Source organism: Elephas maximus, chromosome 4 (assembly GCF_024166365.1).
Source record: "Elephas maximus indicus isolate mEleMax1 chromosome 4, mEleMax1 primary haplotype, whole genome shotgun sequence".
NCBI classification, from domain to species: domain Eukaryota; kingdom Metazoa; phylum Chordata; class Mammalia; order Proboscidea; family Elephantidae; genus Elephas; species Elephas maximus.
The window spans coordinates 188,127,048-188,141,096 of NC_064822.1; the positions used below are offsets into that span (position 1 = coordinate 188,127,048).

At 41.3% G+C, this 14,049-nt stretch overlaps 1 protein-coding gene across 5 annotated transcripts in view; it reads right to left on the bottom strand.

Annotated features, from left to right (window-relative positions):
• Window positions 1-14,049, bottom strand: part of EFCAB6 (EF-hand calcium binding domain 6) — a 381,524-nt gene that overhangs the window by 206,584 nt on the left and 160,891 nt on the right. For all 5 annotated transcript variants that reach the window (XM_049884609.1, XM_049884607.1, XM_049884608.1 and 2 more), the window contains one exon: window positions 6,106-6,276. In XM_049884609.1, coding sequence (XP_049740566.1) covers window positions 6,106-6,276 — 171 coding nt within the window. The remainder of the gene's footprint in view (window positions 1-6,105; window positions 6,277-14,049) is intronic.

Below are 14,049 nucleotides of genomic sequence, written 5' to 3' on the forward strand. Positions count from 1 at the left end.
TTCCAACTTATAGCGACCCTATGTACCACAGAACAAAACACTGCCCTGTCCTGCGCCATCCTTACAATGGCCGTTACGCTTGAGCCCATTGTTGCAGCCACTGTGTCAATCCATCTCGTTGAAGGTCTTCCTCTTTTCTGCTGACCCTTTATTTTACTAAGTATGATGTCATTCTCCAGGGACTGATCCCTCCTGACAACATGTCCAAAGTATGTGAGATGTATACTTGCCATCCTTGCTTCTAAGGAGCATTCTGGTTGTACTTCTTCCAAGACAGATTTGTTCGTTCTTTTGGCAGTCCGTGGTATATTCAATATTCTTTGCCAACACCACAATTCAAAGGAGTCAATTCTTCTTCAGTCTTCCTTATTCACTGTCCTGCTTTCATATGCATATGATACGACTGAAAATACCATGGCTTGGGTCAGGCACACCTTAGTCTTCAAAGTGACCTCTTTTCTTTTTAACACTTTGAAGAGGTCTTTTGCAGCAGATTTGTCCAATGCAATGTGTCTGTTGATTTCTTGGCTGCTGCTTCTATGGCTGTTGATTGTGGATCCAAGTAAAATGAAATCCTTGACAACTTCAGCGTTGTCTCCATTTATCATGATGTGGCTTACTGGTCCAGTTGTGAGGATTTTTGTTTCATGTTGAGGTGTAATCCATACCGAAGGCTGTGGTCTTTGATCTTCATCAGGAAGTGTTTCAGGTCCACTTTCAGCAAGCAAGGTTGTGTCATCTGCATAACGCAGGTTGTTAATGAGTCTTCCTCCAATCCTGATGCCCCGTTCTTCTTCATATAGTCCAGCTTCCCGGATTATTTGCTCAGCATACAGATTGAAAAGGTATGGTGAAAGGATGCAACCCTGACGCACACCTTTCCTGGCTTTAAAAAACTCAATATCCCCTTGTTCTGTCCGACCAGGAGTACGTATGAGAACAAGGGAAAGCCTCACTGAGATGGACTGACACACTAGGCACAACAATGGCCTCAGACACAGCAGTGACGGTAAAGATGGTACAGGACTGAGAAACATGTTGTTCTCTTCCATGTCGGGGTTTACTTGATGGCAACTAACACCAACAGGTCTGTGTAACAGCGTTTACCTAGAGGTTTCGGCATAAACGTTTCTGCAGCTCCTTGTTGTTTTCTATTATAAACTTATGATGACCTTTAGGCAGATTGGGCAGTGTTTCTTTAGGACAGTGTCTCCCAAGGGTGAAACTGGGATCAAGGTTGATGGACTTTTTGAAAGCCCTTGATGCCTTGGCTAAACTGCTTTCCAAAAGGGCCATGCTGGCTTACTATGGTGCTTGGAGATGTTCTTTGGGATTCCTGTTTGAAGCAAGTTCTCCTCATGTATTTCACAGTGATTTCACAAAGCTGGAAAGAACTTAGACCAACTCAATCAGACCAGAGGCCACAAAACCAAACACCTGCTGGGATAGTTAGGTGCCATAAATGACTGAACAGGGCACCATCGAGACTGGAGTGAATGAGAGAACACGCGAACAGGGCAACTGCCCCTCACTTCTGTCTACCTGTTCACAGGCACTGCAGGAAAACTATTACTGACTCAATGGTGCCCAATCTCCCAATTTTTCAACAGAAGCAGGAAATCTAGATATTTATGTACAATCCCCCATTTTTAAATGTTGGCAACTAATTAACGTAGTTTTTAAAACCTTGTATAGGCAAAAAGAGCCCTGGTGGTGCAGTGGTTAAAGCACTTGGCTGCCAATTGAAGGGTCGAAAGTTGAAAGCCACCAGCTGCTCTGCAAGAGAAAAGACGTGGCAATCTGCTTCCATAAAGAGTACAGGCTTGGAAACCCTGTGGGGCAGTTCTACTTTGTCCTATAGGGTCAGTATGAGTCAAAATTGACTCGATGGCTTTTTTTTTGTATAGGTAAAACAAAAAACATCTGTGGGATGGATGTGTCCTGCAAGCCACCAGTTGACAACTGTGCTCTAGACTTTTCTTAAAACTTCCACATTATTTGAAATTTCTTATTGGTATCCTCTTCTCTCTTGTTTTCCAGGCACCAGACTTCCAGAGTGTCTCCTTTAATCTCAGCTCAGTGTACTGTGTTTTACATTTTTTTTTCTTTTTATTGTGCTTTGGTGAAAGTTTGCAGCTCAAGTTAGTTTCTCATACAAAAATTTATACACACATTGTTATGTGACCCTAGTTGCTCTCCCTGTAATGTGACTGCACACTCCTCCTTTCCACCCTGGATTTCCCATGTCCATTCAATCAGCTCCTATCCCTTTCTACCTTCTCATCTCACCTCTGGAGATAAGCTGCCCCTTTAGTCTTATGTATCTACTTGAACTAAGAAGCACACTCTCCACGAGTATCATTTTATGTCTTATAGTCCAGTCTAATCTTTGTCTGAAGAGTTGGCTTCAGGAACGGTTTTAGTTCTGGGTTAACACAGAGTCCGGGGGCCATGTCTTCTGGGATTCCTTCAGTCTCAGTCAGACCATTAAGTCTGATCTTTTTGCTAGAATTTGAGTTCTGCACCCCACTTTTCTCCCACTCTATCAGGGACTCTCTGTTGTATTCTCTGTCAGAGCAGTCATTGGTGGTAGCTGGGCACCATCTAGTTCTTCCAGTCTCAGGCTGATGAAGTCTCTTGTTTATGTGGCCCCTTTTATCTCTTGGCCTAATATTTTCCTTGTGTCTTTGGTGTTCTTCATTCTCCTTTGATCCAGGTGGGTTGGGACCAATTGATGCATCTTAGATGGCTGCTCGCTACCTTTTAAGTCCCCAGACGCCACTCACCAAAGTGGGATGCAGAGCATTTTCTTAATAAACTTTGTTAGGCCAATTGACCTAGATGTCCCCTGAAAACATGGTCACCAGACTCCTGCCCCTGCTACACTGTCTCGTGAAGTGTTGGGTTGTGTTCGGGAAACTTCTTAGCTTTTGGTTTAGTCCGGTGATGCTGACTTCCCCTACATCGTGTGTTGAGCTAGGACAATCCTGGAAAATATCTGTTAGGGAAGAAAATATCCTTCAAGGAACTTTCACAGAAGCCAATCAAACAGAACACAAAAGACTTTTCTCGCTTATCTTTTTCTATTAGCATTTAGTGAAGAGAAAATCTGTTGAACCAACAAAGACCGTCCTGACTGTCATTACTGAAACCTGTACCAGTGATTATTAAGAAAGATGATTTAAAACATAGAATCATGTTGATCTAGCAATTTTTAGCCAGTCTATACAAGGGCGACGTTTTCAGTGATCTCTCCCATTTTGTGATGTTAGTATATACTGATGATTCTGAAACATTCCTCAGATTTGGGCAGACTTTAGCTCCAGCAGCGTGCTTGTCCACTTTCCACTTTTGCCTTTTTGAATATATGCCAAATAAAACTTTCTTGCTTTACTAAACTTTGTGATTTTTTTCCTTACAACATCGTATAATATTAAGTTGAAAAAATGGGATACAAAATCATATAGATAATGACTCTAAGCATATAAAAAAATACACGTACACACACACAAAGACTAGAAGGAAATTTGCCAAAACTTTGGCTGTGGGTTTTCTCTGGGTTTTTTTTTTTAGGAATTTTTTATCATTATTGTCACCATTGTAGTTTTTCCAAATATTCTACAAAAACCCAAACCTGTTACCATCAAGTCACTTCCGACTCACAGGGACCCTATAGGACAAAGCAGACCAGCCCCACAGGGTTTCCAAGGGTGGCTGGTGCATTAGAACTGTCAACCAACCTTTTGGTTAGCAGCCAACCTCTTAACCACTGTGCTACCAGGGCTCCAAATATTCTACAAAGGGTGCCTTTGCCTTGTAGAAGCCCCAAATAAAACATTTTAATGAATTATGTAATTCGTTATATTAAAATTACCCTCAACATGTTTGTAGAAAACTTCTAGATGTAGCAAAAGAAGGTGATGTAAACATGAGGCTCTCACTGTGATAATTAATGTCCCATTTTAACCAAAAAGTCTGTTCCTAACTCTCAGCAAGACCTTGATGCAAAACCAGAGCAGGGGGGAAGGGTTCCTTGACGACGAATTAGTTGCACTTGGCATGGAAGCCTTCAGGATAGAATGCAGCCAGCTTCAGTTAAACTACCTGAAAGCCATCCCCGAGGCACGCACCCCATTCAGTAAAAACAGTAGGGAAATGGTGCGTCTCTTGATATTATTGGTTTGGCTTATACTTACAAAAATGCCAACTTCCTAAACCTAAAATTAAAAGCTAACTTGTACCTGTTTTGAGACTGGCAATCTGCCGGCCATCTTGAATAGGCCTGCCATCGTCTGTGATACAGGAACTTAGTCCCTGTCTTTAAGCTGTCTCCTTATTTAGGTATGTTTCCTGTTCCTGGACAAGTTAAGGAACACAAGAGACTGGGGTCACAGGACCAGCTGAAACTGGCAAGAACTAGATCTGGCCCTTCTGACACGCCAGAACCATCGATCCCGCCCTCTGATGAATCCAGAACTCTTCTCCCACCAGATGGAACCAAACTTTAGTGGCCCAAAATTTGGGGAAGGCTTTCAGAAGCAAGGGGTCTGAGCCTAAGATCTGGTTTGAGAGACCTCCCTTTTTAGGCTGAGCACAGGCATTAAGGCCATACTGCCCTGGGAATGCCTTTTCGGGCCAGACCAATCAGCATGCTGGCCCCACCTCGAGGCGTTCCTGAAGGCCCCAGAGCCCATTTACTTCACCGATATAAGACCCTTGGGCCATTGTTCAGGGAGCCATCTTGGCAACGCAAGTCCCAGTGTGCTCCTTTGCTTGGCCAACCAAATAGAGCTGCTTCTTCCGCTTTCACTCATTTCATGTCTGTGTGCCTGCGCTGAGCAGGCCTGGAACAGTCTGGTTACATATTAAAAGAGGTCTTTAAAAATGTTTGTACAGGAAGTAGTTAATGCCAATTCCACGCATTACCTGAAACAAGAATCTGACTTTAACAATTCTTAAAATTTTGAAATGCTAACAGCTACTAAAGTCATAGAAGCTCCTCTAATAATCCAATAACTTTGTCAACTTTCCAGTCAAAAGAAACAAATACGGAAAGTAAGTATTTGTTACATGAGGCCATAAGCAGAGTTATTTTTTTAAAAGACGAATCAACAAAGGGTGAGGGTGTTGTTAGGTGCCGTCGAGTCGATTCCAACTCATAGTGACCCCATGTGACAGAGCAGAACTGCCCCATAGGGTCTCCTAGGCTCTCATTTTTACAGGGGAAACCCTGGTGGCATAGTGGTTAAGTGCTACAGCTGCTAACCAAAAGGTCGGCAGTTCAAATCCACCAGGCGCTCCTTGGAAACTCTGTGGGGCAGTTCTACTCTGTCCTGTAGGGTTGCTATGAGTCAGAATTGACTCGATGGCAATAGGTTTGGGTTTTTTTTTTTTTTGTGGCAATTTTTACAGGAACAGACTGACAGGTTTTGAGGAGTGCTGATCATGTATCTTATAGAATGTCCCTCAATTTGGATTATTTACAAAACACTTCCCTAAGAATTACATGGAGAAAAAAACGAAGTTGATTCTACCTGTATCAGCAATCGAAGTCAACGGCAACTTGTCGTTAGGTGCCAACGAGTTGATTCACACTCATAGTGACCCCCTGTGACAGAGCAGAACTGACCCCATACAGTTTTCAAGGCTGTAATTTTTACGGAAGCAAATTGCCAGGTCTTTCTCCTACGCAGCCACTGGGTGGGTTTGAACTGCTGACCTTTTGGTTAGCAGGCAAGCAATTAACCATTTTGCCGTCATATGAACGGGAACCAGGTGCTGTGATTCACAAACACCCTCCTTGAGACCTGAGTGCAAGGGAGTGTTGCTGAGGTGCTGGAGGGAAAGCTACATTCTGTGAATAAAGGTGCCATTGCTCCAGGAAGGGCCTTCAGAAATGTCACGTCACCCTCCAGTAAGACTTAGAAACTGAAGGTTAAAATGAAACAACTCTTCACTCTTACTTAAAATGAAAATTAACTCAGTGGAAAAACTTGAACAGTCATTATTTAAAACATGTCTCACTTGCAGCTCTTATTTTACTAAGAATACCTAAGTTTTGCGCCAAAAATAGAAAACAAAATATGAAGTTCTTATAAAACTGACCTTCAGGTTCTCTTCTTCAAGCAGGTCAAGGAACGTGGGGACATTGACCAGTCCAGTGCCCCCCGGGTCAAGCGCTTGCATGAGTTCTTTGAATTCTGAATCACTTATTCTTACGCCGTTGTTCTTTAGAGTGTTCTGCAGCTCTTTCCCTGTTACATTTCCATCACTTTTCTGAGATAAGACATAAAAAGGACGTAAAAAGAGAAAAAAGGAAGGAAAAGCATCATATACATTTAGCATCATTTGACACTGAGCAAGTTTAGCCAAATAGAATTATGATTTGCAAATAGAATACCTAAATTAATGATCACCGGCACAGTGGTTAAGAGCTACAGCTGCCAACCATAAGGTTGGCAGTTTGAATCCACCAGCTGCTCCTTGGAAACCATATGGGCGGTTCTACTCTGTCCTGCAGGGTCACTACGAGTCGGAATCGACTTGACAGCAAAGGGTTTTTATATGACACACGGAGTTTCTGCGTGGTGCAAGCAACTAACACACTCAGCTGCTAACCTAAAGACCGGTGGTTTGAGTCCACCGAGAGGTGCCTTGGAAAAAAGGCCTGGTCATCTACTTCCAAAAACCAGCCACTGAAAACCCTATACAGCACAGTTCTACTCTGACACACATGGGGCCATCATGAGTTGGAATCGACTTGACGGCAACTGTTACTGCTATTTAACACATGTGCCAAGAGCAGTGGAGGGTGGGAATGTCAGCTTTCCAAGTGGAACCCCAACAGTGCTCTCCATCAGGACCTGGGCAAGAGATGGCCCAGAGTGAAGAATGAGGCCCTTTTCCTGGGCATGGGCTGCTCCCTTTCTGGGGACAGGCCTCGGCTAAGTGCTCTGGTGGGAGAGCTGGCTGTCCAGACGGGCTTTAACAGTTCCTCCTTCCCTAGCTTCCTCTGAGGACTGGGTGGCTCAGCCACATGAAGCACAAACCTTCCCGGCAGTTCAGTTATAATTTGCCAATTTACTAAAAATATTCATACTGTTTGTTTTCACAGCCACCAATCTCATCAATTACATTAATGGACAATTACTTAGCAAGAAAAATTTCAGCCATGCTACATAAAAAAAAAATATTATAAGCAAAATACTTGGTAGCAAATTCCTTCCCCCAGAATAAGAAATCATCAATAAGGAGATTAAATATTGAAATTGAGAGATGGTGTTTACTGAGAAAATGGGGGGGATAAAGAACTGCTACCTCATACAGGATTGGACCAAGACTCATTGACAACCTGCATTATGCAGATGACATAAGCTTGCTTGCTGAAAGTGAAAAAAAAAAAAAATTGACTTGAAATACTTACTGATGAAGATCAAAGACCACAGCCTTCAGTATAATACAGATTACACCTCAACATAAAGAAAACAAAAATCCTCACAACTGGACCAATAAGCAATATCATGATAAACAGAGAAAAGATCGACGTTGTCCAAGGATTTCATTTTACTTGGATCCACAATCAACACCCACAGAAGCAGCAGTCAAGAAATCAAACAACGTATTGCACTGGGCAACTGTTTGTAAAAGGTCTCTTTAAAGTGTTAAAAAGCAAAGATGTCACTTTGAGGGCTAAGGTGCACCTGACCCAAGCACGGTATTTTCAATCGCCTCATATGCATGTGAAAGCTCGACAGTGAATAAGGAAGACCTAAGAAGAACTGACGCCTTTGAATTATGGTGTTGGTGAGGAATATTGAATACCCCATGGACTGCCAGAAGAACAAACAAATCTGTCTTGGCAGAAGTACAACCAGAATGCTCCCTAGAAGTGAGGATGGCGAGATTTCATCGCAGGTACTTTGGACATGTTATCAAGAGGAACCAGTCTATGGACAAGGACATCATGATTGGTACGGTAGAAGGTCAGTGAAAAAGAAGAAGACCCTCAACGAGATGGATTGACACAGTGGCTGCAATGATGGGCTCAAACATAACAACAATTGTGAGGGTGGTGAACTGGGGAGTGTTTCGTTGTGTTGCACATGGGGTCGCTATGAGTTGGAACTGACTTGATGGCACCTAAAAACAACAACAACCACATACAGAGATAATGTGAAGCTTAAATAAGACAAACGGACTACATAAATGATAAAACCTAACCCCAAACTTGTTGCCATCGATTCCAACTCATTGCAACCCTACAGGACACAGTAAGGCTTCTAAGGCTGTAATCTTTACAGAAGCAGACTGTCACATCTTTCTCCTGCGGAGCTGCTGGTGGGTTCAAAATGCTGACCTTTTTATTAGCAGGAGAGCGGTTAACCACTTTGCCACCAGGGTTCCATGCATAACTGATAAAGCACGGTACAGTGCCAGCCGTTATCTTGGGGTTCAAGATCTAAAAAGAATATAAGGTTCTCCTGGATTAAATTAAGTACTTTAGGGAACCCATGCATGCTTCCTTTTTCGGTTTGGGAGTAATGACCTGTTTTTTAACGTCCAAATAGAAATCACTGACACTAACTTTTTAATTATTTTAAATAAATTTACAGCTTTGTACAATCATCCCCACAATCTAATCTTAGAATATTTCATCACCCCAAAAAAGTAACCTTATACCCATTACAGTCACTCCCCATTCCCATGCCCAGTCTGAGGCAACTAATCTATTTTCTGTCTCTACTTACCTTTCAGAAACCCTGCTGGCGTAGTGGTTAAGTGCTACAGATGCTAACCAAAAGGTCGGCAGTTCAAACCCACCAGCCACTCCTTGGAAACTCTACGGGGCAGCTCTATTCTGTCCTATAGGGTCACTATGAGTCGGAACCGACTCGATGGCAGTGGGTTTTATTTACCATTTATTGAGTATTTCACGTAAATTGTTGTTGTCGTTAGGTTTCATTGAGTCTGTGACCCTATATACAACAGAAGGAAACACTGCCTGGTCCTTCGCCATGCTCACAATCGTTATGCTTGAGCCCACTGTTGCAGCCACTGTTGTGGGTCACCCTCTTTTACGATGACCCTCTAACAAGCATAAAGTCCTTCTTGCCATCCTTGCTTCTAAGAGGCATTCTGGCTGTGCTTCCAAGACAGACTTGGTTGTCCTTCTGGCAGTCTATGGTATATTCAACATTCTTCGCCAACACCATAATTCAAAGACATCAATTCTTTGGTCTTCTTTATTCATTGTCCAGCTTTCACATGCATATGAGGCGACTGAAAACTCCATGGCTCAGATCAAGTGCACCTATTTACATGAATATTAAGTATTTCACGTGAATAGAATCATACAATCTGTGGTGTCTTGTGTCTGGCTTCTTTCACTTAGCATAATGTTTTTCAGGTTCATCCGTGTTGTAGCATGGATCAGTACTTTGTTCCTTTTTCATTCTGGTGAGTATTCCATGTATAGAATACATTTTGTTTATCTAACCACAAGTTAATTGATGTTTGGATTATTTCTACTTTGGAAATGACAAACAGCATTGCTATGAACATTTGTGTGTAAGTCTTTATGTGAACACGTTTTCATTTCAGATACTGAGGAGTGGCATTGCTGCACCATCTGGTAAATTTATGTTTAATTTTTAAGAAGCTATTTTCCAAAGTGGCTGCCATTTTCCATTCCCACTAGCAATGTATGAGGGTTCCAATTTATCCACATCCTCACCAACACTTGTTATTGTCTGTTTATTTTCAATTATAGCCATTTTTATGAGTATGATATCTCTTCATGGTTTTAATTTCCATTGCTCTAATGACTAATGACGTTAAGCATTTTTTCATGTGCTTATTAAACACACAAACAAACAAAAAACGCAAACCCATTGCTGTTGAGTCATTTCTGACCATAGTGACCTTATAGGACAGAGTAGAACTGCTGCATAGGATTTTCAAAGAGCGGCTGGTGAATTCGAACTGCCAATTTTCTGGTTAGCAGATAAATGCTTAACCACTACACAACCAGGGCTCCTTGTGCTTACTGGCCACTCATATACCTTCTTTGGTAAACTATTCAAATATTTTGCTCTTTTTAAAAATTAGGTTGCCTTCTCATTGGACTGTAAGAGGTCTTTACTTATTCTAAAGACAAGTCCTTTACTAGATACACGATTTCCAAATATCTTCTCTGAACCTGTTGGTATAGGATCTCTCTAAGTTGGAATCTACTCAACGGCAACGGGTAATGTGTCCCTCGTCAGTTCACTTTCTTAATGATGTCTTTTATAGCACAATAGTTTTTAATTATTATAAAGTCAAATTTATCAATTTTTTTCTTTTATAGGTCTTGCTTTTGGTGTCATATCTAAGAAATCTTCGCCTAACCCAAGGTCACAAAGATTTATGTCTATGGTTTCTTCTAAGAATTTTATCGTTTTAGCTCTTTCATTTAAGTCTATATTCTATTTTGAGTTAATCTGTGTGTCCCAAAATTATTTGTTGAAAAGATTCTCCTTTCCCCATTGATTTTGTCAAAAATGTATTAACCATAAATGTAAGGGTTTATTTATAGACTTTAAATTCTGTTCCATTGATCTATATGTCTATCTTTATGCCAGGACCACAAAGTCTTTATTACTTTACTCAAAATCTAGAAGTTTAAGTCCTCTCTAACTTTATTCTTCTTGCCCAAGGTTGTTTAGGCTATTTGGCAATCTGTACATTTCCATGTGAATTTTAGGATAACCTCATTAACTTCTGAAAAAGGTAAGCTGGAATTTCAAAACTATTTCTATTGAATCTATAGATCAATTTGAGAATTGACTATGAGTGGGAGTTGACTCAATGGCAACGGATTTGGTTTTTGATTTTGCTAAACCTTACTAAAATTGAATGTTCTACTCCATGAACATGGTCTGTCTCTCCATTTATTTACATCTTCTTTAACTTCGTTTAGCAATGTTTTGTAGCTTTCAGAATACAGGTCAGTTACTTCTTTTGTTAAATTTCTTACTAAGTACACCTACTCCTCACTTATCAACTATCCCATTATCTGACGTTTGCATTTATGACAATAGTAAAAAATCTGTTGTTAGGTGCTGTTGAGTTGGTTCCAGCTCATAACGACCCTATGTACAAGAGAATGAAATCCTGCCCGGTCCTGCACCATCCTCACAATTGTTGTTATGCTTAAGCCCGTTATTGCAGCCACTGTGTCAATCCCTTACATTGAGGGTCTTTCTCTTCTTCCCTGAACCTCTACTCCTTCTCCAGGACTGATCCCTCCTGACATGTCCAAAGTATGTGAGACATAATCTCGCCATCTTTGCTTCTAAGGAGCATTCTGGTTGCACTTCTTCCAACACAGATTTGTTCATTCTTTTTGCAGTCCATGGTATATTCAATATTCTTCTCCAACGCCACAATTCAAAGATGTCAATTCTTCTTCTGTCTTCCTTATTCACGTTCCAGCTTTCACGTGCATAGGAGGTGACTGAAAACACCACGGCTTGGGTCAGGCGCACCTTAGTCTTCAAAGTGACATCTTTGCTTTTCAACACTTTAAAGAGGTCTTTTGCAGCAGATTTTCCCAATGCAATGCTTCTTTTGATTTCTTGACTGCTGCTTCCATGGGTGTTGACTGTGGATCCAAGTAAAACGAAATCTTAGAAAACTTCAACCTTTTCTCTCTTTATCATGATGTTGCTTATTGGTCCAATTGTGAGAATTTTTGTTTCCTATATGTTGAGGGGAAACCCTGGTGGTGTAGTGGTTAAGTGCTACGTCTGCTAACCAAAGGGTCGGCAGTTTGAATCCACCAGGCGCTCCTTGGAAACTCTATGGGGCAGTTCTACACTGTTCTGTAGGGTCACTATGAGTCGGAATCGACTCGACGGCACTGGGTTTTTTTGGTATATGTTGAGGGGTAATTCATACTGAAGGCTGTGATTTTTGATTTTCATCAGGTAAGTGCTGTAAGTCCTCTTCACTTTCAACAGGCAAGATTGTGTCATCTGCATAATGCAGGTTCTTAATGACTCTTCCTCCAATCCTGATACCCCATTCTTCTTAATAAAGTCCACCTTCTTGGATGATTTGCTCAGCATGCGGATTGAATAGGTATAGTGAAAGGATACAACCCTGAAACACACCTTTCCTGACTTAAAGCATGCAGTATCCCCTTGTTCTGTTCAAATGACTGCCTCTCAATCTATGTACAGGTTCCTCATGAGAACAATTAACCGTTCTGGAGCTCCCATTCTTTGCAATGTTATCCATAATTTGTTATGATCCACAGAGCTGAATGCCTTTGCACAGTCAATAAAACACAGGAAAACATCCTTCTGGTATCCTCTGCTTTCAGCCAGGATCTATCTGACGTTAGTAATGATATCCCTCATTCTGCATCCTCTTCTGAATCTGGCTTGAACTTCTGGCAGTTCCCTGTTGATATACTGCTGCAGCAGCTTTTGAATGATCTTCAGCAAAATTTTACAAGTGTGTGATGTTAATGATATTGTTTGATAATTTCCGCATTCGATGAGATCACCTTTCTTGGGAATAGGCATAAATATGGATCTCTTCCAGTCAGGTGGCCTGGTAGCATCTTCCAAATTTCTTGGCATAGACGAGAGAGCACTTCCAGCACTGCATCCATTTGTTGAAACATCTCACTTGATATTCCATCAATTTCTGAAGCCTTGTTTTTTGTCAATGCCTTCAATGCAGCTTGGACATCTTCCTTCAGTACCATAGGTTCCTGATCATATGCTACCTCCTGAAATGGTTGAACGTTGACCAATTCTTTTTGGTATGGTGACTGTGTATTCCTTCCATCTTCTTTTGATGCTTCCTGAGTTATTTAATATCTTCCCCATACCAAACCAAACCAAACCCAGTGCCGTCGAGTCGATTCCGACTCATAGCGACCCTATAGTACAGAGTAGAACTGCCCTGTGGAGTTTCTAAGAAGCACCTGGTGGATTCGAACTGCCGTCCCTTTGGTTAGCAGCTGTAGCACTTAACCACTACGCCACCACGGTTTCCATTTTCCCCGTAGAATCCTTCGGTATTGCTACTCAAGGCTTGAATTTTTCCTTCAGTTCTTTCAGCTTGAGAAATGCAGGGCATGTTCTTCCCTTTTCTTTTTCCATCTCCAGGTCTTTGGACATGTCGTCATACTTTCTTTTCTCGAGCTGCCTTTTGAAATCTTCTGTTCAACTCTTTTACTTCATTTCTTCCTTTCACTTTAGCTGCTCCACTTTCAACAGCAACTTTCAGAGTCTCTTCTGACGTCCATTTTGGTCTTTTCTTTCTTTCCTGTCCTTTTAATGACCTCTTGCTTTCTTCATGTATGATGTTCTTGATGTCATTCCACAACTCATCTGGTCTATGGTCATTAGTGTTGTCCAACACGTCAAATCTATTCTTGAGATGGTCTCTAAATTCAGGTGGAATATACTCAAGGTTGTACTTATGGTCTCGTGGACTTGTTCTAATTTACTTCAGTTTCAACTTGAACTTGCTTATGAGCAATTGATGGTCTGTTCCACAGTTGGCCCCTGGCCTTGTTCTGACTGATGATATTGAGCTTTTCCATCATCTCTGCCCACAGATGTAATTGATTTGATTCCTGTGTATTCCATCTGGTGAGGTCCACGTGTATAGTCGCCGTTTATGTTGGTGAAAAAAGGTATTTGCAATGAAGAGGTCGTTGGTCTTGCAAAATTCTATCATGTGATCACCGGCTTCATTTCTGTCACCAATGCCATATTTTCCAACTACTGATCCCTCTTCTTTGTTTCCAACTTTCGTATTCTAATCTCCAGTAATTATCAATGCATCCTGATTGCATGTTCGATCAATTTTAGACTGCAGAAGTGGGTAAAAATCTTCAATTTCTTCATCTTTGGCCTCAGTGGTTGGTGCGTGAATTTGAACAGTAGTCATATTAACTGGTCTTCCTTGTAGGTGTATGCATATTATCCTATCACTGACAGAGTTGTATTTCAGGATAGATCTTGAAATGTTTTTTTTTGATGATGA